The 27,929-nt window shown below is 32.5% G+C and overlaps 2 protein-coding genes and 1 non-coding gene across 11 annotated transcripts; 2 read left to right on the top strand and 1 right to left on the bottom strand.

The window, feature by feature from the left end:
- Nucleotides 1–1,763: 1,763 nt before the first annotated feature.
- On the top strand, nt 1,764–7,438 carry LOC146941193 (ACT domain-containing protein ACR3-like). 9 transcript variants are annotated; one of them, XM_085754968.1, is made up of 9 exons: nt 1,764–2,306; nt 2,402–2,507; nt 3,113–3,230; nt 3,957–4,002; nt 4,334–4,448; nt 5,268–5,336; nt 5,530–6,149; nt 6,562–6,666; nt 6,798–7,438. In XM_085754968.1, the coding sequence occupies exons 7-9, from the start codon at nt 5,799–5,801 to the stop codon at nt 7,116–7,118; spliced, it is 777 nt and encodes a 258-aa protein (XP_085611094.1). In that variant the 5' UTR covers nt 1,764–2,306; nt 2,402–2,507; nt 3,113–3,230; nt 3,957–4,002; nt 4,334–4,448; nt 5,268–5,336; nt 5,530–5,798; the 3' UTR covers nt 7,119–7,438. The 9 variants fall into 9 exon arrangements, 7 of the variants coding, with proteins under 7 accessions (XP_085611094.1, XP_085611097.1, XP_085611101.1 ...); XM_085754971.1 differs by having other exon boundaries at nt 1,788–2,306; nt 3,107–3,230; XR_015032268.1 differs by having other exon boundaries at nt 2,013–2,306; nt 6,510–6,666; nt 6,798–7,249.
- An 8,263-nt stretch (nt 7,439–15,701) lies between these two features.
- Nucleotides 15,702–18,984, top strand: LOC146941194 (F-box protein SKP2A-like). Its single transcript, XM_085754976.1, has 5 exons — nt 15,702–15,795; nt 16,388–16,676; nt 17,635–17,983; nt 18,082–18,223; nt 18,385–18,984. The coding sequence occupies exons 2-5, from the start codon at nt 16,426–16,428 to the stop codon at nt 18,747–18,749; spliced, it is 1,107 nt and encodes a 368-aa protein (XP_085611102.1). The 5' UTR covers nt 15,702–15,795; nt 16,388–16,425; the 3' UTR covers nt 18,750–18,984.
- A 1,256-nt stretch (nt 18,985–20,240) lies between these two features.
- Nucleotides 20,241–20,312, bottom strand: TRNAQ-UUG (transfer RNA glutamine (anticodon UUG)). The gene has a single exon. It is a non-coding gene; the product is annotated as a tRNA-Gln (tRNA).
- Between the last annotated feature and the right edge of the window lie 7,617 nt (nt 20,313–27,929).

The raw sequence follows: 27,929 nt of genomic DNA on the forward strand, positions 1-27,929 counted from the left end.
GATCCATTCAAGAACATATGAATGTTCTTCATCTCCATTCCAGAAACCGGCGACATGTGAGGGGTTCCCGGCGGTGGTTGGCCGGCCGGTACGGCGGCGCCACCACGTCGAACCCTAAAACATAATTTTTTTGTTTTTTTTATCTCGCTCTCTCCTACTCTCCTTCTCACTTTTTTTTAAAAAAAAAAAACTTCCAAAAGCTTAAAACTAAGACCTAAATATAAGAGTGTTAGAAATACTACCTCTTTGTGTTTGGATGGATTTCGGCTTCTTGTTGTGTCCTTTGATTCGGTACGCATCCGTCTTTTGTGCGACTATGCCTTGGTTCGTATGTTGGTTTGCTTCGGGCGTGATGTTGGTATCCGGTTTGTGGTGTTGTTGTCGTCGTGATTCTCCCGTGGTTGTCGAGATCGTGCCGGTTTTATGATGCCGGTCGATTTGGATTTGTGTAGGGTTTGATGGTGAATTTGTGACTGGTATATGTTGTTTGATGGTGAATTCGGTTGAGGTATTATGGATTGGTGATAGTTTTGATGTCAATGTTGTTTGAAAATTGTTGAGGCCGATTGGGGTTTGTGGTTTGCGAGTCCGATTTTTTGCCGGTTTTTGCGTGTAAAAATGTACGTGTGAAATTGCCGGGTTGCGATGAATTTTACGGCTTTTTGTGCGTTTTTGTGTGTAGGTTCGGAATGAATTAGCCCCCTTCGTGTGTTGCGAGGCTTGGATTTATATGATTAGGGTTTGAGTGGAAATGGAAATTACTTGGCCGAGAAAGAACACGTTTGACCCACGAAAAATTGCCTCGTAAATGAGGCGTGAAAAGAAAGAAAAAAATTTGGACCCTTGCCGGACATTTTCGAACCTATTGACATTTTTGGACAAAATAAAATAATTAAAAAAAATGGCTAATAATAAAAAGACTAATAATAATAAAAAACGGAAATAAAATTTAAAAATTGATTTAAAATAAAAGATGGAAATTGAAATAAAAATTGAAAGATAAAAAAAATAAAATAAAAATAGAGAGAAGAGTGTTCGACTCGGAACCAAAAAATGAGGTATTTTAAAATACCTCTCTGTCGAAATTTTCACCGAAAAGTCGGAGACTAATCGGGGTCAAATGTCATATGAATGTGGGGCCTTAGGTCGAAAATTGGGGTATGACAACAACTAAACTCGTTTTTAGTCAATCATGCACTAAATCATCATCTAAAATTGACATAAAATAAAAGAGACAAAAGCACATCAAAATATCGTGAATTAGTGTTTGTTCCTCCAAAAATGGTGCATGTGTACGCGTACGTGATATGATAGTCACACCTCGCCAAACTCTTGTGATATGGAGTCCTTTCAAAGCACGAGAGTACTGTACTGTACTGTACTGTACTGTACCTTACCAGGTTTATGTCCTTCCAACAAATACGACAATACCTCGTCAGACATGCTACAACTGTCTATTCTTCTAGGACAATCCAAAAGCAAAAAACAGAGTTATGTAAGATATTTATTTTCTTAAGAAAATTGTTTGATGGGTGGACACCCATAGAAATGTATGCACTTTAAAAAAAATATTTAAAAGATTTTTTTTATGATAAATATTAGTAGTTAGATTAATGTTTTGTTTTTGTTTTGAAGGACCTCTAACTTGTTATAGATACTCTCAAAGATCACTTAGAGAAAAGGATTAAAGAAAATCCAATTTGTAACTAAACAAGTTGAGTTATCCAACCCTCTTATATAAGAGAGGGTGGTGTTATAAACGTGACAAGTTGATGATGTGATAAGATAAGAAAAACGAGATAAGAAATATAAAATGTTGAATGAGTGTAGAAGAAACTGAGATATACATGTATTATTTTTTTTTTTTTTTTTTGAAGAAGTTAAATTATCCCGCTTAAATTGACCTGGAGAGAATCGAACCCGAAACCTTGAAGAAGTTAAATTAACCTACTTATTTTTTTGTACATGTATTATTATTGTTGCTATAAAGTTAGAATTGATTTGAGATATATAATTGATTTTTGCTGAAGTGTGTGGTTATGTAGATTTCGTTCACGAGTGAATGATATAGAGTGTTGATAACATTGTATCTCCAAACATTGGAGTGTTTACTTTTGTTTTTGTAATTTTTTACTTAATAATGGGTTTCCACCATTAACCCCACGCCCACACCACTTTGCAAGAGAAACAAGATATTTTTTTCTCAAAAGAGAGAGGGAAAAGAAAGAACACAAGAGACAGAGAGATTGTTAAACTAAGTGGTATTCCAACGTCGAAAGTAGAGAATCTGCATCTGAGACACACATGTTTCTCTTTTCTTTTCTCTAGTTTGTTGCTTTCTCTCTCTTTCTATATTTATTTTTGTACACTCACATGTCACTACTCACTCTGCCTCTATCAGTATCATTCTCCAAGCTTCCATGTCCATCATTGACAAAATTTACAGCTATAAATCTGTACATAAGCTTGTGTTGGAACATTGCAACAATTTCTTTTAAATAATCAAGGTATTTATTTATCTATCTATGTATGTATATTGATTCATGCATATGTTTTTCTTCAACTTATGTGTTTGATATTTAAACTACTGTCTGTGTCGTATGAATAATTCTCTTCCAATTAAAACCATTTTACTTTATTTTTACAAGTTTTTGTTTTGAAAGAAATTGTTCTGTTTTTGTAACCTACCAGTGAAAGAAATCTCTATTAATTAATTATCTTCACTCTTTGTATTAGATATGAGTAAAAGACATGCATAATATTGCAGTTGCGTTTTTCAATTGACATTGACAATATAATACATTACTATAGTGTCTAAGTTCCCATATTATAGAGTAAAATATACCAAAGTGGATGCAGGAACAAAACATTGATTTGAGAGTTTTCAATTTTTAGTGTGTCATAACAGTAGTAACCAATACAATGACTTTCTTTAATAAATGAATAAGTATATACTTACCTTTTTTTGAGGCAAGTATATTCTTACCAAACTCTATTTTTTTATGTACTACTACTGAATGTCAACGACTTGCAACATGCATTGCATTGTATTGTCTTCTTGTGACTACTTTTGCATATTAATTAGAATGTTATATCACTTGGTAAGTTGCAGAAATAACAAAGCTCTAAAGTTCTCATTGACTAGAGAAGCTGGTTAGAATGGCTGCAGTTTGTTGGCCATATTTTGATCCTGAGTATGAGAATTTCAGCAACAAAATCAACCCTCCAAGGTTTACCTTAATCTTATCTTGATTTCTCTATGCTTTAAAATTTAACCAAATATGGTAATATTCCTTTTGCCTAAAACCATCAAATTCACACGTTTATGCAAATATTTTAATTTTCATGTACTGTATTATAGATTTCAAATATAAAATACTTTTGTAAGGAGACCAACATATGTAGTGTCTCACTCGCAGTACTATCTTTGCAAGACTTTGTACCATTTATGAGAAATTGATGTATAGACTAACTTGTCATTTAAAAACTTAAATTATTTAAATATCTCATATCCTTCTCTTTTTTTAACAGAGCTCTCAATTTTATTTTATTTTTGAAATACGGAGAGAATTCAAACTCATCTTAATTCTTTTGGTCTCTTTATTCTTTTTTGAAACATACAATGTTAGTAATTAGTTATTAGATTAATATTTTTCTTCTTCGTATGAGTTTGAACCTTAATCTTAGCTGAAACCAATTTACCTACCCAACTCCGATCTCCTTTTAACACAATCTGATCATGAGGAGAGCAAAGAACAAAATCGAATCATCTTGTACAGAGCCAAAATATTACTACACAAAGTGGTCACTTAAATGCTTCAATTTTTTAAAATTAAAATGTTTAATTGGTAAAATTCAACCTTATTCAGCTTCAGTTTCTACTTTAATTGGTAAAAAAATTTAAGAGACAAAAAGAAGTGTCCTCTTTGATGGTAAACTTCATTTGTACTTTGCAGGGTCTCCGTGGACAATGCAAGTTGCCATAACTGTACACTAATCAAGGTACGTATAATTTCTAAATTAAAAGAAGTGTCCTCTTTGATGACTTTTTTCCATGGCCTCTATATGAGTTGTGGTTTGGCCATCAGCTACTTTAGAAGTCTAGGTTGTGTTGTTTTTTAAGTTTCTTGACCCCTAGAGTTTTTCTATTTTTTACAAATTATATTCAATTTTCAAACTTATAGGTTAAATGATATTCCACTAGCCCTCTGTGAGTACCACTTTTTAAGTAGCCACTTGTTTGTCACATTGCTCCTTTATTGTTTCATAAAGAATCATTTATTTGGAGATTAGTATATGCAATTTTTCACTACTGCATTTTTATTATATGCAGTTTGATAGTGTTAACAAACCTGGAATTCTACTGGAAGTGGTGCAAATCTTGACAGACCTTGACTTCATAATCACCAAAGCTTACATATCTTCTGATGGAGGATGGTTCATGGATGGTATGTTTCTCATTAATTTAACTTTCTTTCCAAAATGCATTAGCTACAAAGATATGTGCCCTGTTCAAATTTCATATGGGACGGGACGGTTGTAAAATGGTCATAAGTATTAAGTGTCGCCATTATTAATAATAGTCAAGAGGTGGTAATGGTAACCATTGAAAACTTTGGCAGTTATTAAGCTGTTCTTCATTATTATCATTTCTATCTTGCCAATATGAATGTGTCATGTAAGTATCAAGTAATTCCTATCAGTGAGTATGACTCATAGTGCAGTACAGTTTAGGAGTAATGTTGTAATATGGCCTTAGTGTTAAAATACAAGTTGTACACTGTAAACCCTAAGCTTGAAAAAAATAGAAAGAAAGTTGTGGCCGCCCTGTAGTCGGAGATGTGGTCACAATTAGCCGAACTTTGTTACCAAACATTGTGTATATCTGTGTTTGTATTTTTGTATCTTTTTTTTTTTTTGAACCGGGAGTGCTGTTTTAATACCTTGCGATGAGTAATTGAAAAAAACGGCACTTGTATGCCTATCATAAAAATGAAATGGCATGAGTTTTAGACGAAAAAGGAAGAGGCCAATACCACGCTTTAACACTCTTTATTATTGGGTGAATGAGTCAGTCTAGGTATTTTAGTGAGACTCATGAAATTATGCAATGTAAAAGTATGGTGGTAACATTAGTATACATTCATATACCTGCTCTCTCTTTTCAAACACACAATCACACACATTTATGGTTATGTGTTCTTGAATATTCCCTACTTGATACAAGTATTTAAGCTGCTAACTTATTCACCGATTGATATATACAGTATTTCATGTCACGGATCAACAAGGAAAAAAAGATAACAGATAGCAAAACCATAGATCTCATTGAAAAGGTGTACATATCTTCTTTCTCTAACATATGCATCTGATATATTCATTTATCAAGATATGGTTTCTATCTAACTACCACGTGGAAGACTCGAATTCATTGCTGAAAAATTGAACTAGCACAATTCTTTCAATATATGTGTAAATAAATTTTTCAAGGGAATAATTGCTACCTGTTAACAGTTTTTCATACAATAGGCTCTAGGACCGAAAAGCCAGAACAAAGAAGAAGTGAAGAATTGGTCAGGCAAATGGGTTGGGGTGCATTCTGTTGGTGATCATATAGCGATTGAGCTAATCGGGAGAGACCGCCCTGGTCTCTTGTCTGAGATATCAGCTGTCCTTGCCAGCCTCCATTTTAACGTGGTTGTAGCTGAAGTGTGGACTCATAACAGGAGAATAGCTTGTGTCCTTTATGTCAATGATGGTACGAGACAAGCCGTGGATGATCAAAAAGAATATCTCTTATGGAGGAGCAGCTCAATAACATTTTACGTGGATGTGAGGATGGAGAGAAAGTTGCTAGTAGGACCAGTTTGTCCATGAGTTTCACCCATATTGATAGGCGGCTCCACCAAATGTTGTTTGCTGATCGGGATTATGAAAGTTATGGAGTAACGACAACAGACAGGGAATGTCCTCCCTCTTTCCGGCCGAAAATTACTATAGAATGTTGTGAGGAAAAAGGATACTCGGTGGTGAATGTCAGATGCAAAGATCGCGCAAAACTCATGTTTGACATTGTTTGCACTCTTACTGATATGCAATATGTTGTTTCCCATGCCACAATCTCATCGGATCGCCCTTATGCATCGCAGGTACATCACATTAATATTCATTTCCGCATGTTCACTTATCAGTCACACATAGTACTTAAATGGTTCAAATGTCGAGAGTACAACTAGTTAATTTGTCTGATTTCTAAAGAATGTTTTCTATAAGATAGAGGTCATGAAAGGCTTGTGGAGGATTTGTGTATTCAAATGGCCTTACATAGAAACAGAATAATGTTTTGCAGACAAAACAGATATCTTGAACTTTGAAGATACAGCTTTTCTCAATTTGGTTTTCCTACTAATTTTGTTTATTGGACCCTTGTTTGTCTGAAAATTATTTAACATGATTATTCCAAAATGTTACAAGAATAAATTCTCACTTGGATTAATTTAGGAAATTAGAAATATGAAGACTTGAGGAATGTGGATTACAATGTTGATCGTGTACCTTTAGGAATACTTTATTCGGCACATGGACGGATGCACACTTGATACAGAAGGGGAGAAAGAAAGGGTCATCAAATGCATTGAAGCTGCTATTCAAAGAAGAGTAAGCGAGGTAACTTACAGATTAAAATTGATTTCAGCTAGCAAGTCTTCCACGATTTGTGAAAGAACTTTTTTTCTTCTTCTTCAAGAAACGAAGAATGTCTTAGTCTTAGTATTAAATTCTACGGATTTTGGACACAGGGTGTGAGCCTAGAGTTGTGTGCAAAGGATAGAGTGGGATTGCTCTCTGAAGTAACAAGAATTCTGAGAGAGAATGGCCTAACAGTTTGTAGGGCAGGTATATCAACCAGAGGGGAACAAGCTCTTAATGTCTTCTATGTGAGGGATGCATCAGGGAACTCAGTGGACATGAAGACTATAGAAGCACTTCGTAAAGAAATCGGTAAGACAATGATGGTAGATGTGAAGAAGGTACCAACATATGACAAAGAACCAGAGACACGAGGATGGGCTAAAACTAGCTTCTTCTTTGGTAACTTGTTGGAAAGGTTCTTGGCTTAACAATCATGCATCTTAGTTTGGTAATTTTATTAATAAAGACACATTATGTATGATGTATAGAAGAATAAATCTGCTTGGGAGTAACTTTGTCAATCCACACAATGCTATAAAAACTACGCATGTTTTCGGAAGTGTACCTTTGGATGGACGTCGAGACAGCAAAAAATTTGCATTTTTTTCGAATGCGTACTTGTTAGAGTGTGTGGAAAGTTCCTCCCAATCTATTTGTGTCTTAGGAAGTGCTTCGACTTCGACCATTTTCATATCAGAATGTTTGTAACTTATATTTCGCCTTCTATATCTTCTTGTTCCTTATTTAATTTTCTAGCCCTGTTCATGGATATGGATTACTATTTAGTCACAGTAGAAAGTGAAAATTAATTCAACATTTTCATAATAAGAAGTCATTAAGCAGGTCATGTTTAATCTATTTAACACGACTCACATTTTCATCAAGAACCAATGCTATTGTAAGCAAATAGTAGTAATCATTATGGTATGTTCATTGCTGCAAAAATCTGCCCCCCTGTTAGAAAGCATTCATCAAGCTCTATAAACGGCCTACATTTCTTGAAGTTCTCTACAACCATCGAGATGCATGTACAACCTTTGAAAATTTGGTAATAAAGGTCTATTCACATAATTAATCTCGTTAACTTGACTCTCCTACTGGAAATTAGATTTTAATGCTTCATGGCTGTAATTAAGAAAAAATTAAACTTAAAGGTCCAGAAATGTAATTTAACATAACTTAAAGGCTAACAATACAAATACAAATAAAATGTAATATAAAAGATGAATTTGAAAAAATAAAATAGGATCAAACTTATAAGAGCGCAAACATAATTTTGCCTTCGATTTATTTTTAAATAGACTAATGAACTAGTAGGCTAACGAGACTAAATTCTATTTGTAATAAACTATAAAATAAAATTACAACCATTTTTTTTTTGGGTCCGATGCTTAATAATTGGAATTCACCTTTAAGACAAATAAATGAGGTGTCCAGGATTCGAACTCGATCCATACATATTACAATGCAATATCTCTACCAACCGAGTTATGTTCACGGGACTAAAATTACAACTCTTATTTATTTGAGGTGAGACGCGAAGATATAAATAGATAGAATGAGCTACGTTTTATGAGCTTTGTTTGTTTGTATAATAATATAATTATTTTATTTAAGGTGCAATGTGTACTCACATTATAGTATATTTACATTTTATTTTAATAAGACCTTTAAATATGTAAAAAATTATGTATGGAAATATACTTCAATCATTAAACCTTTAAAAAATACTAAAATTATTAAAAATGTTTGCAAATAAATGATTTAACTCAATATACAAAATTGTGGTCCATTAAGCCTAAAAGTCTTTTAAGGTGTTCTAAACGTCCGACCTTATTTAATAATTAGGCTTCCAAAAAGATCCATTGACTTTATTTAAAAAGGTGGCATGGCCTAGGTTTGACGTGGGGGTAGAACCATAGCAAGCAGCATGATCTATATTTTCACACCTAGATAAGAGAAGGCTCAAATATACTCCTTGTTCAATAAAAGAGGTTTAGTTCAAGAGTTGAAATCCTTCTATTTTCTAAAATAAATGAGCATCTCTGTAAGTATAGTTTTAATGTATAAATATTCAATAGATGTTTTTAATTTTAAAAATATGTGTATTTATATCATTTATTTACTTAAAAATTATTGTAACGAACATTTCCATTCTATTAGAAAATGGAGAAGACTTAGCCCACTTGAAATGCTTGGAGGCTAGAGATTTGCATATCATGGGTGAATAGATGACAAGGAAAGAGAGATAAGAAAAATGTTTCACTGTGATTTTTTATTTTTTTCAGGAAAAGAATACTAATCCTTAAGTTTTTTTTTTTACAAAACTAATCCTTAAGGTTGTTGTTACCTTAAAAATCATCTTTACGGTTTACATTTTTCACCACAAATGTTTTATGATTGCTTTGTATACGCATGCGTTATTTTTGTATACAAATAGAGTGTTGAACAATGTTCGGGTAATATTAAACTAACCCACAGTCACAATAGACATGCTTTTTTTGACACAACTCACAATAGACATGTTAGATTCCTGTATTTTCTTTCTCCCTTCATTTCTTCTTTTTAAATCTAAATTTCCAAATCCAAAAACATTATAATCATATTATCTAATTTGTTTGCAACAATGTCTTTATTCAAGCTCAATGTTTCAAATTCATTAATACAAAATAGTGAGCAATTCAACTTTGGTGTGAGACGTGATGAATAGACATCTAAAAATCGTTCATCTCTTGCTGCAAAACAATAGTTATACTCTGCACACTCACAAAACATAATATAAATGACAACAATGCAAGAGAAGTATAGCTTAAAGTAAAAAATAAAGAGAATTTTTAAATAAATTTAGTGGTTAAAATGTGAAAAGAGGGCGGTGTGGGTTATTTTAAGAAATTCTCAAAGTATAAGATAACAAAATCCAAAAAAAAAAAAAAAAACCAAATGGGGTTAAGAGATAGCAGAAATTGAGCTTAGCCTCATTAATCACCTAGAAAGAAGAGAAATGATATTTGTACAACCACTTTGTGACAACTTTTTGACAACTTTCTCTCTCATACTCACATTATTCTTTTATTCTCTCTCTTTCTTTTTCTCTCTCCATTGTTTTTAACCAATGAAAAGAGAGAAAAAGAAGTTGTCACCAAAAGTTGTATCAAATGATTGTTCAAATACCACTACTCTAAAAAGAAAGAGGTAGTACACTCTTTTTTATTTCTTAAATTCTTCAATTTGATAAGTACAACTATTTTTTTACTGTGTTTTAATATTTATTTATTTGATGGTAGAATTTAAGAAATAAAATAGAAACTTCTTTCAAAACAAAATAGACCATTATTAATTAGTATTCATGTATTTTCTTGAGAGTGTATAACACGTCCGGTATATACATACATACTTGAGAGTGACACAAATCATATATGAGGTTCATATTTATTCAAAAAAAGGCAAATCATGAATATATGAGAATGTTTCCAAGTGGATTTATGTGATTAATGTAAGCTGCTGATTGTCAACGTTCAGTTACTTTGAAACGAAAGCAAAGAGTTGTAAGACGTACGTACTTATGTCAATGTCAAGTAATAAAATGGTTCTTCTCTTTCGTGTTTGCACACGCACAAACAAATAATGAATCTCGTCATTATATTCCAGCATATCATGACAATGGACATATCACATATATACATATCCCTAGCTTAACGAGTATAGAAGTGTTCATATATAAAATGTGTGGTGCAAGTTTTGTTTCAGAATAAAATAACAAGCATTTATATTTAAATGGCTATTGTTGTATATTTTTAGGGCTGCTATCTAAACACATACGTTTCATAGTCATCATAGCCTGTAATTACTTGTTCATTATCATCATATATATAGAAAGAGACTTCCCTGATTACGAAAGTACTAGAGCAAGTATTCGCGATAGTTTTTTTTTTTTTTAAAGGATATTCACGATACTTTTTGTAAAATATAAAATAATATACAAATTAAATCAAAGGCTAAAAGATTAATTAATATTGCGTAAAGACATAGTTAACTTTTTTTTTTTTAAGGTGGTCATCTCAAGGATCGATATCAAAATAAATTTATCCTTTTTATAAAATTCTAAATTAACACCGCCTACAACTCCAAAAGTTATCCATGTATGCGTCTTTCTTTTTCTTTTTGGGAAATGTTAACCGGTGCTTCCGGGGCCTGGTTAACAAGACCCTTTCTTTTTTTACGAAATATTATTGCCTCTTAAAGTTGTGTCCAACATTTTATCTTTTCTACTCCAATCATATCTTTTCAAGATTGGTTATGGTACATCGATGGAATGCACAGAGACAGAAAATAGTGCAAGATTCACAACGTATGTAGATTCCTAACCGCAAAGGAAACCATGATTTTTGTCTACTAAAACAACATGTTGGACACTCATAAGATTAAAATAAAAATGCAAGGATAAAAGGCAAAGTGCTAAAAGCTGCATTACCTCAATTACCAAATTCTATATATTCAATTAAATTGAATTTTATTTTCTGTTTTGGATATGAATAGATATTTACCTGATTGTGCTAGGCTAGGCAATAGGAATGGTGATTTCAATTTTATTTATAGGTCTTCCTTTCATGAAATGATGTGATCCCACACCATGTAATTTTCGCGGATGATGTGATCCAACACCATGCAATTTGCACGAAATAAATTGAGTGGTGGGGTTGAGAAGTGTCCAGTTGAACAATTAAAGTCATATATCCTAGTGAAGATTCAATTTAACCTTTACGATTTTTTGTGAGTCAATTTTGTCTCCAATAAAAGTAAAATTATAAGTGTTTTCTGAAGTTTTTTTTACCAAAAACAAATTAGTTTTACTCTTAAAGTTTAATTTGCTCTACGAAAAATTACATTGAGTTTTATTTATGTCAAGACTAAATATTGATCTTTAAGAAGAATTATGAAGGATCTAATTAAATTTTCACTTGATATATTGATATTACCGATTTCGGTTGACATATATGGACTTTCGGGTTATACTCGTCTTGAGTTAGATTCACGTATAAAATTTTATAATTGATAAGTTATACATAAAATCAATCTTAAATTTTCAAAGAAGTTGATGGTTTTCTCTTATGCGCCTTTCAACAATTGTGTTTACTCACAATTTTTTTTTTGGAGAAAAACTATTGACAACATAACCCTCAAATATGTGCTCCGAGTGAATACAATTAACTACGAAATTCTTGTGGGTTTTTTTTTTTTGCATATATATATATATATATATATATATATATATATATATATATATATATATTTCTTTCTTTCTTACAATTGGTTACATAATTTGTGTGTTATGAGATAAAAAAAAACTAATCTAATTTGTGTGTATAATAAAGTATTGCTTCAATCATATAGTTTCATACATTACATGCACAACTTTGTGATCCTTTTCATTCCGATGTAAATTTGTTTCACACACATGTTCATTTTCATTTACTTAGAAGAATGGCTACACCTACACCAAGCTTAGAAACTTGCTTGTCATAGCTCGAGCAACTATTATGACCAAACTAAGAAGAAGGACAAAGAGACATACTGCGTAAGAAATCTAGGATAACAAACAACAATTCAAGCAACAAGTATATACAACTCAAAAACAGAAACGATGATCAAATATAGTCCAATAAAGGCTTAGGTTCCCTGAAATTATGCCTCTCACGAATTAATAAGTACACTCTCCTAACCACTCTCAAAGTGTTTAAGGGATTAGACAAAGCACTCAAGTTCCTTTAGGATGTGTTTAGATGTAGGGTTTAGGAGGGGAAGAGAGAGAAGAGTTTACTTTTTATTTTTAAATTACGGACACTATAAAATGTTTTTTTTTTAAATGGTAATATATTAATACTTCAATCACACTTAATTTATCTTAGTAAAACATGTTATATAGTTCGTAATTTAAAAAGAAAAATAAGTCCTACCCTTTCTTTATGACCTCTTAAACCCTCAATTCAAGCACACCCTAAAAACCATGCTCTACCATAATAAGGTTTTTTACATGGTTGTAATGAGGCCAATGGATTTACATAGTTGGTGAGAAAGAACAAAAAAGAAGTAATTCAAGGCCATAGCAAAATAAACACATAACCATAGATACTATTTTTTAATATAGATAAATATTTGGAGCTCAAGACATTACTATAATTTCAAAGCAACTCCTTCAATTCTCTTCCCCCACCCCCACTCCCCCTCTAATTTTTTTCCCTTAATTTTTGGGTTTTTTTTTTGTTGTTGTTATAATTGTCAAAGAGGAGACCTAATAACATGCAAACGTGAAATAAGAACATTTTTCCATCTACTTTTTCTCACCCAATTGCTCCATTATGCTCCAAAAGGTATCCAAAGTTTATTGAAAAATTAAACATGGGCACCAAGAAAGTGTATTTATATTAGGCTAAAAAATGGGCAACTATGGACATCATACCAAAAAAAATCTTCGAAGGTTGGAAAAAAGCTTAAGTGCCTTGATCGTATAAACTCAATCAATGGCAAACAAAAGAAGTTAACACTAATCATCAACTTGCTAACTATAGATGGCATAGTCAGGAATTAAGTCTAGGGACCAAGTTGAGAGTAAAATTTATTAATAAAAATATAAGTTTTCAAATGCAAGAAATAAACAAAAAATTATAAGATATATTCAAATTTAAAATATATCTAAAATTATAGGAAATTTCAAGGATGTAAGAAATATGAGTATCTTAAGGCTTTCAAGAGAATGACTAGTAAAGAAAGATTTTTTAACAAAACAAAGGAAATACATCCTCCGTTTATTATTATAAGCAAAAATCTACATTTTAAATTCATTCAACTAATGATGTTGTAGCTTTTATTATAGACAACATACATCATTGATATTGAGTGTCACAAACTCACTGGTAAAAAGGAGATGAGTGTCTGCCGTGCAATAGCAATTGCAAAAACCTTCTGTTACCGCATGTAGGCAGCTGTAGCGATTCACTTCAAGTTCCACGCCACACCACTATGTCCATCTTAATTCTCAATCACAATATCAAAAAATAATTAAGCTTTTCTACCTCTTCTATTTTCTTATGCGTTTTCAATTCCCTGTAAGGTGGAGCTGTTGTTGTTATTTTGTTAATAAACATTAATCCCCAGTAAGTTGTTGCCTTTATTCTTATTTTTGTCTTCTTGTTCTCCTATATTATTAAGATTTAATTTTTTCCCCAATTTTTGACTTATACTGCATTATTAGGTTTAGTATTTTTCCCCAATTTTTGACTTATACTGCATTATCAGGTATAGTATTTTTGCTCCCAATTTTTATTATGTCTCACTTGTGCTTGGAGTTATCATTACTTTTACCTCTGGCTACAACAACTGTTGAAAGGAGTTTCTCGCTATGAATTTTGTGAAGAATCAAATGCGCAACCGTATGGAGATGAGTTTTTGAATGATTGTTTGGTAACATTCATTGAGAGTGATATATTTGATAGTGTTGAAAATGAAAAAATCTTACAACGCTTTCAAAATATGACGTCACTAAGAGTGCAATTGTAATTCTTCGTGTATTTAGTTTTTTGATATAGTCATATATTTTTTGTAATTTTCACTGTTTTGCTTAATGGTAATGACGTCACCATTTATGGTTATGGTTTTATATATTTTTGTGTAAATATTTATGACAAACGATTGACCCCACTTTCTCGAAATTCCTGGATCCGTCCATGCCCATGCCATATGAGACAATTAACTCATAGAGCTACTCTAATGAGAGGTGATCTCCATGATATGTGTTAATGCAGCTTGCTTTCTGATGTGACGTTTGTCCAAATATCTCTATTTTAATTCCGTATCCGGTTAAAGAAGTGGTTGATTAGAGCCCATACATGCAATGCTCGTAATCAAAATAGCAAGCAGTGTGGAGCATCCTCGGTTGAATTCTCAATAATTATTTGTGATTTGATTTTTTGGGATAACAATAAGTAACAAGATAACCATTAAAGTCACAAAATCCAAAATAAAAGCAATTGCTTTACAGCAAGCAACCACTTATTTTTGCTCAGGAATCCCAACATATTTTTTCTTCTTTATTAAGCGGTTTCGGTTTTGAACAACTAGAAACTTCTACACACCACTCCCAACCTTATTTCAATTTTTTCTAACTTACATAAGAGGAATATCTATTCCCCACCCCCCTTTTTATTCCCCACCCCCTTTTATTCAGCCATTGTTATTTTTTTCCTTTTAATTTTAAAATGCATAGACATAGTAGTGGTGGAATAGGTCCGGACGGTCATAGGAATATCTATTGCCTAACTTACATCAAATTTAAGTTAGATTTTTTAGTAGATAAAGGCAAATACGTTTTTAAAAGACTAAGTAACTTTATATAAAAAAATGCAATTTGACTAAAACAATTTCACGTTACGTATTATCAAATCAATTTTTTCGGCATGTTGTTATATTAAACTCAAAACATAAAACTCATATTTAACTTTTTTAACGCAGACTAAATCATATGAAACCCTGAAACATTTGCTTAATTATGAAACTTTAATCTCTTCCATTAAACCTAACTTAGGAATCTGATATAAAAGTTATTTAACAATCAAAAAGTTTTTTAACCATATTTTTAAACCGTCATGAATTTAATAATATTTTTTTTCTTTTTTATAATCAAACTGATACTTATTTATGAGTATTTTTTTACTATTGCTTCAAAAATTATATATATTAGTTGTTCAAATATCATTTTTCTTTAAATATTTTCTGGTTCCACCTATTAGAAAGAAACAAAAATAGGGTTGCTTTATTTCCTTAATTTTGGTTTTCTTTTCCTTCTCTTTAGGCCACTGACCTCCATTCTCATCAAAGTAGAATACTTTACTTGGGACCCACTTAACCTGTCCATTCTCAATTGATCACAATTCCACGTGGCAGCCTTACGTTTCTTCCCCTCTTTCTCGTTTCTCTTCACGCTATATAGTCTTCTTTCCCCTCACTACTCCAATTTCAGAGAAGCACGCTTCTCTGTATTCCAAACACCCTAAAAATTATTACAAAGAACCTAAATCAAAGGCAAAGAATTTGGCTTTATCTTCTAAACGGGTAATTACCACTTCCTTAACTATCATTTTTTGTTTTACTCTTTCACGGTAACATCATCATCATCATGCATGTATCTGATTAGTTAATTTACCAGAAAAAAATGATAAAGTTTTGATTTTTATCTTGCCCACTTTCATTTCTTGATGATTCTCACTTGCCCTCTTAATATTTTGGCTTTGTGATTCCTATTTTGTGTATGTGCATGCCTAGTTTGATTAAAAAAAGTGCTTTTTATCACAATTTTCATAATTTGTTGAACTGTGTTTGATCTTTCTGATGTACCACTTGTTCTGTGTTTAAAACTTTTTGCAAAGTCTTAATCATGTAAAGATGTGATGTAATTGAGAAATTTGTGATGGGTATTTTTGTAATGTGTGAATAGTCCTTAAAAAAATAGACCCTTTATTTTTGTTTTTTATTTTGATTTTATGTATTCCAATTATAATTGTAATTATCATCCCCATGTTGCTTTCTGCAAATTGCTCAGTCACATCAGAATTCTTTGATTTGTGGTGATTATTATTTATTAATTGATTAAAGTTTTGGAATTTTGCTATGGCTAATTAGTAGTTATCTTATCCTTTTGTGACAGCTAGGAAAGTTGATGATTTTTGGTGAAGGGAAACTGAAATGGTTGGGAAGGATAATTTAAAGACTGAGGATTTGAATTTGTTTTTTGAGAATCTTATGATGGTTGCTGGTGGTGAGAAAGGAGGGAACATGAAGGTTGGTGTGATCACTGAATGGAAGGATATTCCTGTTGAGCTTTTGATGCAGATTCTGTCTCTTGTGGATGATCAGACGGTGATTCGAGCTTCTGGTGTTTGTCGTGGTTGGAGAGATTCTATTTACTTTGGCCTTGCTCGTTTATCACTTTCATGGTATATGTTGATTACTCTCATAATTTTTTTTTTTTTTTTTTTTATATATGTGTGAAACTATTTTTCTCAAATTGGGGTATTTTTCTTGGTTTATGCTGTTGTTTTTTTGTTTAAATTGATTTTGGTTCTTCAATTCCTGATCCTGGTGCCATGTTTTCAATATTATTCATCAATTCTTTTGGAGTTGAAATATTTGTTTCATGTAACTTTTTTCTTTTCATTGAGATGAATTGCTTACTTTTGAAGGGGATTAAACAATCTCTAAGTTTGATAACCATGTCAATAAAACTCACATATTTTGATGTTTTCAAAATGTGGTGGTATTTTCTGATGAGAATCAGAAAATGTATAGCTGAGAAGGATTTGTTTGGATTGGATTGGCTTGAAAACAGTTTATTACTTATAGTTATTTATTTGAAAACTATTTGACTTATTTTATCTTTTGTTTTTAAAAGTAGCTTATACATATGCACAAATGATTAAGTTGTTCATCCAAACAGGGCTAAGTCATAAGCATTAAACTGTATATTCAAACAGGGCTAAGTCAAGTTTATGAATGTCCTGTTGTATTTTTGCTGTGGAAAGCATTGTTTGTTTATAATTAATAAGCTGTCTAAGCCCTGTAGCTTTTGTTTACTTTACTTTCTCTCTCACACACAATTGCTTCTGTAAGCTCCTCTTATAATTTCTGAAGTTGGTTTCCCCTGCATTCCTGGAATAAATCTGCAAGTCTTCTAACTTGAAAAACTTAAGTTTGTTGACGTTATAATGTTTCTTGGAGATCATAGCACACCGGTTCCAATGTTGAATTCAATTTCTTAAATTCCGTTGATTTTCCCCCATCTTTTGCACTCATCTCAGGATTGTTCATAAAACTATAAAAGTGGTTTCAAATAATACTTTATTGTGAAGTGCATTGACTGTGGTATTAACAATATTATGTAATTCCTCTTTTCAGGTGTAACAAGAACATGAACAACTTGGTCCTATCTCTTGTTCCCAAGTTTGCAAAACTGCAAACTCTAATCCTTCGTCAAGATAAGCCACAACTGGACGACAATGTTGTTGGCACTATTGCAAATTTCTGTCATGACCTGCAGATTCTTGACCTCAGCAAAAGTTTCAAGCTCACTGATTGTTCACTGTATGCTATTGCTCATGGTTGCCGTGATCTGACAAAACTAAACATCAGTGGATGTTCAGCATTTAGTGACAATGCTCTGGCCTACCTTGCTGGTTTCTGTAGAAAACTGAAAGTTCTAAATCTATGTGGATGTGTTAGAGCAGCTTCTGATACTGCACTTCAGGTATTATATGGTATATTCTTATTTGCATTCACAATCATATTAAAACTAAGATGGATTTGAATTGTAACCCCCATGAGACATTACTGAATGAATAACAGGCTATTGGACACTACTGCAATCAGTTGCAGTCTTTGAACCTTGGATGGTGTGACAAAGTTGGTGATGTTGGAGTGATGAGTCTAGCATATGGTTGTCCTGATCTAAGAACAGTTGATTTGTGTGGCTGTGTCTATATAACAGGTATTTTACTTCAATATTTCATTTGTTATCAAAATTTGTAAAATATGTTGTGCTCTGTAGCACGGACACGGCATTGATACTCGACACTTATTTTTCTACTTGTATTGTATGTATTTATTGTTATATGTTTATAACGAGGGTAATTTCGGCTTTGATTGCAGATGATAGTGTGATTGCTTTGGCAAACGGATGCCCTCACCTGAGGTCCCTTGGACTGTACTTTTGCAAGAACATAACAGACAATGCCATGTATTCATTGGCACAAAGCAAAGTGAAGAACAGGATGTGGGGATCTGTGAAAGGAGGAAATGATGAAGATGGACTAAGGACATTGAACATCAGCCAGTGCACTTCACTCACTCCTTCAGCTGTTCAGGCGGTTTGTGACTCATCTCCTGCTCTCCACACATGCTCAGGGAGGCATTCACTCATCATGAGTGGCTGTCTCAATTTGACCGAAGTCCATTGTGCTTGTGCTGGTCATGCACACCGTGCAATGAACGCTTTCCCGCATCCTGCTCATTAATAAACCACATGACTTCGAGGAAGTGCCCTTTGAAGGGCTCGGAGAAGTGATGCTGTTATCTTCCCCTCCCCTCCCCTTTCCCCTGGTGTAGATATGTTTGTGACTTTATGTTGGAGACTTGAGCTACAAATGAACAGCCATTTGTTGTTGTGCTCATACTCTCTGTTTTAATTAATACCTCAACTATGGACTTATAAGATATTTTGAATGCAAAAAACTAGCTTGTTCCTGTTTAGCTGTATAAATTTATTGGAAGACATGGACTTGGACTTCTTCTAAACGTTGTTTGGCTTTTGGAAGAATGTGGGTTGAACAATGGTTAAACAGGTTTTTAATTCCTATAAAATCACTACTACCTTTTTAAGTTTCTGTAATATTTTTGGTTAAGAGCTGTTTAATTGAGATTCAAATTCGGGTATTTGAACAGTTCAATCACTTTGTTAACTATGATTGGCCTCAAATAGTTAATGAAAATTGAACTCATTAACTATCGGGAAATGCTAACAAGTGTTCTTAAGGAAGAAATTTTGTTTTGGGATTTTGATGCATTCGACACATTAAAACTTGAAAAAGTAATCTTCTCTAAATATAACTTACCAATTTTCTATTTTAGAATCCTTAACAAGTGCCATAAATGCATTTGTTAACAAGACCCCCTAACCATTTGAGGCCTTTGTTAAATTTGGTTAAATTTTCGTTCTTCACATTTTACAAAAACGGCATGCTAACTGAATAGTAGTTAGTACTTAGTACAATAATAAATCATGGTTAACTCACATGGGGGTAACCTAGAGTAGGACACTTGAGTACAGATAATTTATTGAATTGTTACTTTGTTATGACTGGTCAAGCTCCCGGGACCCTTCCAGACATTCAACATTAGTGATTTAGATCAGTTAAAAAAAAATTGTTTATAATTTTTTTCACTGCTTAAAATCATTTATCTTACTTTATTCCATGACTTGGTATGTTCCTAACATAGTGAACAGAATGCTTTGTATGTTCCACCTAGCTAAGAAATTCGGTTGCTTGGTCAATCTTCAGCCTTGTTTTGCAAAGCTTGTTCCAATCCACCCAATGAATCGTGTTCTCCATTTTTGCTCCTCACCAGAGGTTGCTAATCAGGCTTCCAATTTAGTCACGAATGTTCAATTGAATGAGAAAGCGGCTCATGAATGTAGTAGGTTAATGATAACTCCTTTACAAGCAAGTGATAGTAATTTCTCTTTTCAATCCTTCAATTTACACGTCTTTTGGATCTTCCTACAAAAATACTAGGAGACTTGGGCATTTGTTGATTCTATCCACAATCATAATCTTCATTCATTTTTGGAGTATGATTTTCCTTAGTTTAATGAGTTGTTTGGATTGGTTTTTTATTTTTTTATACATAATTATTATAAGTGTCTCAGAACTTCTCTTAATCTTAAGTTGTAAGAGATCATTTTTATTTATTCAATAGTTCCTTCTTAAGATAAAAATACAAAAAGTAGGTCCTACCTGGAGTCGAACCCAGGTCGCTGGATTCAAAGTCCAGAGTGCTAACCACTACACCATAGAACCAATTGATGTCTACTACATTTTATATGTTCTATTAACTTTCGCGTAAAAAGGCTACATAACCCGACTTTTGTGGGTCAATTTGGGTCGCGTTGCTCCAACCCATATACAAGCACAACCCTGGTTTTTCTCTTTTTGTTTTCCTTGTTCCATTTCTTACACTTTCGTCGTCGGAGCGGAAATGCAAATGTGAACAACAGTCGTCGCCGGAGAAGGAATCAAAACATTTTATGGTTCTCATACCTTCATCAACCATTCATGCAACTCAACTGGTAAGTTACAATCTCTCTCTCTCTCTCTCTCTCTCTCTCTCTCTCTCTCTCTCTCTCTCTCTCTCTCTCTCTCTCTCTCTCTCTCTCTCTCTCTCTCTCTCTCTCTCTCTCTCTCTCTCTCGTTTTAACCTACTATCACTCAAATCATAAAATGTGAGTATCTTTTTGCTATTGTTTTAGATGCTTTGTCTGTCACTCTTTTGCATGTTTTTAAATTTACTCTGCCTTTAGGTCTTGGCTTCTAAACATTGATTTCAAATATATGATGGAATACACTTTAATCACAGATACACACACATTGTGTCATAGGAAAGCTATGAAGCTACACGATACCGACACATATGGTTACATTAAATTATGTCATTTTCTCATACTATTATCTATGCCCGTGTCTTGTCCGTGCTTCATAGTAGGAAAGTAAGAAATGCTGGGAGAAAAATTGAATGAAACATTTTTTCAGTAACAGATTTATTTATAGACATACTACTATCAAATGGGTCTGAGATTGGAAAATTAACTTAGGACAGAGCATCGGGCGGGTTCAGGAATCACCATACTAGGACAAAGGTTGAGATTTAAAATTAAAAAGTATATTTATTTAATAAAAAATAAAAGTAACCATCTTCCTCAAATTTCCCTATTCCTCCTCTGCTCCGACCTATGACCTCCCCTCTCATCATTGTCTTGCCCTCGCCCTCGTCATAATATACCAATCCATTGCCATTGCTACTGCTATCGGTCAAGGTATTATGCTTTTCAAAATTTTGGGACACTTAAAATCTCACTGTGTGGTGATTTTCAAGAAAAGGAGGTGCTTGTGTGATGTTTCTTTCATAAGCATTGTGATTTTGCAAATCTGCACAAAAGTGATATGAATTAAAATTGAATTTGGGATTAGTTATAAGAATAACTATGATTCCAATCAATTCTAGGTTTTTGATATGGCTGATTCTTAGTTTTGGAGCATACCTGAACTCCACACGGGTGGGTTGGATCGGTTATGTGCCTCAACAAGGAAAAAATTACAGAGAAATAGGAAAGAGGAAGCACTGAAACAGTGGACATAAATTGAACCTCTATTTTTACCTCTACTGAAAACGACAAACATACAATAAAAAAATAGTGTGTGTGGGAGTCAAACAAATTGCAACAAAGAGAAGCAGAGCAGAAGATGAGGGTGAAGAGAGAAGAGGACGATGTAGTTTTGATCTAAGGTTTGAAGAACAATGGAGATTGATGTTTGAGGTTAGAGAGTATAGACTATAGAGAGAAGAGAGGGGCGCCGCTGTGCCTGTTTCTAACTAGAGTTTTGATGAGATGAGAGTAGTTGTTGAAATGATATATATATTTTGAGTTGGATAATAGATTTGTTTGGGCATGGTACAATTGGGCCTTGATTTGGTGTAACAAACGGCCGGGTTTGGTTGTAGCAATTTGGTTTTGGCGCAAAACCATTCTCGACCACCTCAAACCACAAGAAAAGAAACTGTAACTTCCATCGGATGGCCGAACACATCTGATTGCACCCATCCGTATGCATACTTGTCTATGCGGGTCTGGATTGGCTGCTCAGCCCTAAATTAACTTAAAAATTTTGATCTCTAACTATATTAACTAACATGAATTAATTAACTAACTATTCTCAGCACCCTCTTTTCAATAGTATAATAATAGATGAGTTGTTATCACTGCAGAGAATTCCACATGAATTTATAACAAGATTTGGAAACGATCGAACTCAAGAATGTTGCTACAATTATTGTTCCCGATGGTCAAGTATGGAGAAACGTGGTGGGCAGGTTTTCTTTTGCAACAAATGGCAACAGTTTGCTGATTACTATTCTATAGAATACGGTTGCTACTTGACTTTCAAATATGAAGGGAATTCAAATTTTAGTGTTATTATATTTGATGCGACTTCTGTTGAAATTTGCTATCCTCTCAAAACTCCCAGTACTAATGGAGAGCCAAGCACAAAGTGTCATAATCCTAGCAAAAGGATCAAGGTTGAAACAAGTGACATTCATGTGAAGCAACAGGGGAAAAGCATATCTGAAAGAGCAAAGGTTGTGTTCTACTCTATTTTTTTTTTCACATTAAAATAGTAGATGGAATTTTTTCTTTTTCGATAACATTGATATTAGTTTGTGTCTACTCTTTTATTTTACCTTTCAAAAAAGGCATTAAAATTTAACTCGCATTTTACTTGGCGTTAGAATTATTCCCTTCAATAACATTAGAATTATTCCTTTATCTTTATATCAAAAGGTTGTTAGCGTTATTATCTTCATGGGTACCCAATGGGTAGGGTACTACAATACCCATCCCCATACCCGCGTTTGTAAAAAATACCCGTACCCGAACCCATACCCTCGTGGGCAACAACTTTATTGCCCTTCCCCATACCCTATGGGTACTTAAGTCCCCATACCCGCACCCGTTACCCGCACTTTAACCATGAAAAGACAATAAAAAACACCACAATTGAAATAAAATTATGATCCAAAAAATTTCAAATCAAATAATAAAATAGTATGAATAGTAGTATTTAGCCAAATAAAAAAACATCCAAAATATCCCTAGAAAGAAAGAGAAAATAGATACTTTACATCGGTTATACGTTAAAAAGTTGCATTGCTTGTTAAAGTCATAATAAATTGTTACTAAAGTTTTTATTAAGTTGCATTAAGATGTTTTAGGGTTAGGCTTAAATAGTTAAATAAATTAATTAATTGTACACAAAAAATAAATAAATTATTTTTCATATTATAAAAATACATATATGCGGGTTGCGGGGGTGGGTAGTACGTGTCCATACCCGTGCCCATACCCATTCAAATTTGCGGGTAATTACCCATACCCAAGTCCAGACCCATGAAAACGGGGTTTTACCCTACCAATAGCGGGTATTTTTTGCGGGTGTCCATAGGGTCACGGGTCTAATTGCCATCCCTATTCTTTACGCCCATTTTGAGCGTTATTATATGCCTCGTTATTATCTTTATATCAACTAGACTCTAACCGTGCGATGCACGGGTTTTGTATATAAATATTATATTGATTGTACATTCAATACTATCCTATGAAACGACCGCAAAAAACAACAACAAAAAATGCAAAAATTACATTAATTTAAATTATTAAATTTATTTTCTTACCAAATAATATTACCGAGGTTGTGTTCTTGAATTTCTTTTTTCTCAATCTTCATATTCGATTACATTCATGTTAAAAGAACAACTAAAATAAACAAATTGAAAATAGTAAACATTTTTGAAAAGTCGAGGGAGAAATCAAAGTAATGTTATAATCTAGTGTAGTGATTTTTGCAAATAAAAAGTCGAATAAATAACTTCAAGTAATAATATATGAGAAACAAAGAGGTCGACAAAATTATCATCGGAATCAGTCAAATTATCAACAATTTTAAAAATACAACTTTAATATTGTAACACGTAGTAAGCATACACCAAGAAACCGATCCTAACCGCAAGGGCCGTTAATACTATAAAAATGAAAAGGAAAATGAACTTTTATGTGGTAACCGAAATAAAAAGAAATATGAAAAGGAACTTTTATGTGGTAAACGACGAGAAAATAATAACAACAACAAAAATAATAATAATAATAATAATAATAATAATAATAATAATAATAATAATAATAATAATAATAATAATAATAATAATAATAATAATAATAATAATAATAATAATAATAATAATAAATACCGCCATCAATAAAGGAACCATTAAAAATGAAAAGAAATTGTTATGAGAAAAGGAACCGCTAGGGCGTTTGCGTCTTTAAAAAAATGTTTTAGTACTCGTGGTATATCAATTTTGGAAGCAACAATATTTCAATCAAAAAAGAAGTGACTTAGTGGGGAGAGTTGTAAAGTGTAGCCAAGAGGTACTCGGTTCAAATCCTTGAAAAACCTTTTTTTTCATAAAAAATATTCGCATCCGCCAAAAAGGGCGGGATTAGGGTTAGGTCGGATCGTCTAATATTTATATATATCAAGATTAAGATAGATTGGAAAAAGCAATCTCATACATTACTAGCCTATTTGTTTTATCGGAAATTCTAGCAGTGCCCTAAGCCACTCTTTAAGGACTTTATATAGCAAGTTTTTATAGCCTATTTTCAATGAATAGTTTCTTAATTGAGAAAGGCACTCGCTAGTAAGACCCCCTTTTTTACTGACGTTCACATTGCATTAATTTTGTGAACCGATGGGAATTGGACAACTTTTAAAAATTGCATTTATTGATTTTTGACAGTCACTTTCACATTTAATATTCCCTTCATCTCACATTCTTTATATCCATTGCTAACATTCTTTATTTGTGTAACTTTCTCCTAATGTTTACACTGATCTTGTTGCTTGACTCCTCTCTTTCCCATAAAAACTTCTTTTGCTTTTTTTTCTTCGTCTTCTTCTTCCATTTCTTTCTTTTTTGTTCCTTGACTCTTATCCTTCCCGTCAAGTGACACTCATTTGTAACAATAGGTGAAAATCATGTCTAAAAGAGTAAGGGAGGCTGCCGAAGCATTCAAGCCAAAAAATCCTTATTTCCTTTCAAAATGCACAAAGGGAAATTAAGCGGTGAGAGTTTTACTTTATAGTTTTTGGTTTAAAGTAAATGTTGAGTTATTTATGTTACTTCTGATTTTGCTTCAAACCATCTGAAGTCAAATGTTCCAATAAAGCTCCAAAATTCTCATGGAGAGCAGTGGGAAGTTTGTTGTGTATCTTATGATTCCAAAGGTACAATGCAAATAAAGAAGGGATTTTCTATATTTCAAAGGGACAACAATATGTCAGCTGGAGATTATTGCGTGTTTGAGCTGGTCGAGAAGAATCCGGTGGTGCTAAAAGTCACAATGTTTCGTGTAGTTGACTATGATGATTGACAACTTAAAATCCTTTCTACTGTGATGTTGCATGCTATATGTGGTTTTGATATTTGATAATTTCAATGCATTGCACCAACTAGTAATGTAAGTAGGCACTTATGTATTAATCCCTCCGGTCCTATTTACAAGAGACAATTTAATTTTTAGATACATTAAATAATTTATGTATTTGGGTTAGGTTCTTGACTAGATACATATATTATTCAATGTATCTAAAAAGTTAACTTTCTCTTGTAAATAGACCGGATGAAGTATGTTTTATATGGCTTATATAGGTTTCTTTTTCTTTTTCATGAAGCATTGAAGAATTAGAACTCTATCAACAGCTTGAGGAATTGTTTGGACTAAGATTGTCTTCAAACTTCTGTTAAAGAAGCATGCTCATGAGAATTATAATGGATTATTAGCTAGACGTTTTAAATTAAAATATATTATATTTTACATGTTGCTAGCTGTTACTGAGAATGTATGTGTGAAGTTGAGGAATCCTAATTTTATATGTTGCTCGATGAAGTTAAAATCAATGTCCAATGTGTTTAATATTTCATTGGATGTTAGATTAGTTTCTATCTAAATTGATATAAAAATAATTAATAGCGGAAGGCAATTGAATTTCTAAAGATAAGTTAAGTTGTTGGATCAAGAGAAGTTCTTGTGCTGTCACCTCATTTTCAAATATGACTACAAAATATGATATAAAAATAATGGGAATTGATAAGTATCGCGAGAGAATATCTCAAGATGATTTCACGACCATGTATTTTGTAAGAGCAATGCTACATCTCTAGAAAAATAACATCAAGAATTCTTCAAGAATAAAGAATAGCCAATCACAATGCATTATTTGCCACAATTCAAGGAGGTGTGGCTGAAAAATAGGAAGTGGACAAATTAATCATCCAATTAAAATTTGCCAACTGTGTCTTGAAAAATTCTTGAAGCTATTTTTCTTGAGAAGTAGCATTTTCCATTTTGTAAATATCATTTTTAAATTTCATCCATAACTTCCCTTGTCTTCAGGCCTCAATGAATTGTGATTGGCTAAAAGCCCTTTCGGGATCAAATCGGGATAAATTCATTCTAGATGAATAGCATTGCTGAAAAATAATTAATAGTACATATTCAAATAAGGAAAATGCTAGCTAATACTTCAAGACATTAGTTAAGGAATAAATATAGTAGTATAAAGAAGTTGTGTACTCAATTCTTCAAAAGTCTAAAAAATGTATTTTTTCGACTTAAACTTCATTTTTTAACTTCCTTAACCAATGTCTCAAGAGTACCGGTTAACATGACCCTTTAAATAATTCGCCGTTATCTACTAAAATAGCTCTCAACTTTCTTGTGCTGTCACCTCATCTTTTTCTGTTCCATGTAATATATTTTCTGTCAAATCACTAAAATTCTGACGTGTCTATCCTAGTATACTTGAATGATAACAGGTCCAATACATGGTTGGGTTGGGTGTGGATGCTTAATCCTTATTTACATTGTTAATTTTGTTGCCTGATATCGTGATATGTAAGTAGTGGCAAATTGTATATATCTATGATGTCTATGTAAGGTTCTTTCACGAGGTTGATCTGGATTTGATGAATGCTATTATCAAAGTGAACGTGGAAGTAACAGTTTTGATCGCAAAACAAGATGAATGCATTTTTTATGATTTTGTTTCTATTAAAGTATTAAAGTGAGGGGTATATGTTTCTACTTAACATGTATGTTTTAAATTCAATACTTGATTTTGAAGCACTACTGCAGTTTCATGGTAATTATTGGTTAACAAGATATTGAAGTTGTGGTGTCGGCCCAATATCTATAGAGTAGATCCGTCCTTGATTGTGCTACATCATAAAAAATGACGATTTCAAAAATGACGGAGGACTAAAAACATTTCGAAAGTTGTAAAAATGGAAAGACTAAAATTCCAATTTAAATAAGGGTTAATTATGTTTTTGGCCCTTACAAAATTGCGACCTCGTAAGTTTAGTCCTTACTTAATTTTAATAGCATTTTTAATTCCTACAAAAATTTTCTGCACTCAATATTAGTCCTTACTCAATCCAAATTTGTTTAAGTTATGCTTAAACTCTTAAGTTTTTCAACAATTTTTTATAGGCGTGTTAAGAACGTTATTAAAAGGTCCTCCGAAAAAAAATATCGCAAAAATTTGATTTCTACGTCCATATTTTTGTTACTTATATCTTAAACTTTTGTCGTTTTAAAAAATTCATATTTAATTTATTTCATGTTAAAAAATTATAGATTTTAGTAAATGAACCTTTCATAGTGTTCTAAACTTGTATAAAAAGAATCGTTAAAAAATTTAAGAGTTTAAGGATAATTAAACAAAATTTATTTTAGCAGGGACTAAAATTATAAGTAATTTTTTTTTGTAGGGATTAAAAAAGCTATTAAAATTAAGTAA

The sequence above is a fragment of the Medicago sativa genome, chromosome 3 (assembly GCF_051527215.1).
Source record: "Medicago sativa cultivar Bolivia chromosome 3, Bolivia_mono, whole genome shotgun sequence".
In the NCBI taxonomy this organism is placed as follows: domain Eukaryota; kingdom Viridiplantae; phylum Streptophyta; class Magnoliopsida; order Fabales; family Fabaceae; genus Medicago; species Medicago sativa.

What these genes read in the sequence shown, in the direction of transcription:
- LOC146941194 (XM_085754976.1), top strand. Translation starts at nt 16,426, where the DNA reads ATGGTTGGGAAGGATAATTTAAAGACTGAGGATTTGAATTTGTTTTTT. An exon ending in GCTCGTTTATCACTTTCATG is followed by an intron (nt 16,677 to 17,634) that starts GTATATGTTGAT and finishes TCCTCTTTTCAG; the next exon opens with GTGTAACAAGAACATGAACA. An exon ending in CTTCTGATACTGCACTTCAG is followed by an intron (nt 17,984 to 18,081) that starts GTATTATATGGT and finishes AATGAATAACAG; the next exon opens with GCTATTGGACACTACTGCAA.
- LOC146941193 (XM_085754968.1), top strand. Translation starts at nt 5,799, where the DNA reads ATGGAGGAGCAGCTCAATAACATTTTACGTGGATGTGAGGATGGAGAG. An exon ending in ATCGCCCTTATGCATCGCAG is followed by an intron (nt 6,150 to 6,561) that starts GTACATCACATT and finishes GTGTACCTTTAG; the next exon opens with GAATACTTTATTCGGCACAT. An exon ending in TTCAAAGAAGAGTAAGCGAG is followed by an intron (nt 6,667 to 6,797) that starts GTAACTTACAGA and finishes TTTTGGACACAG; the next exon opens with GGTGTGAGCCTAGAGTTGTG.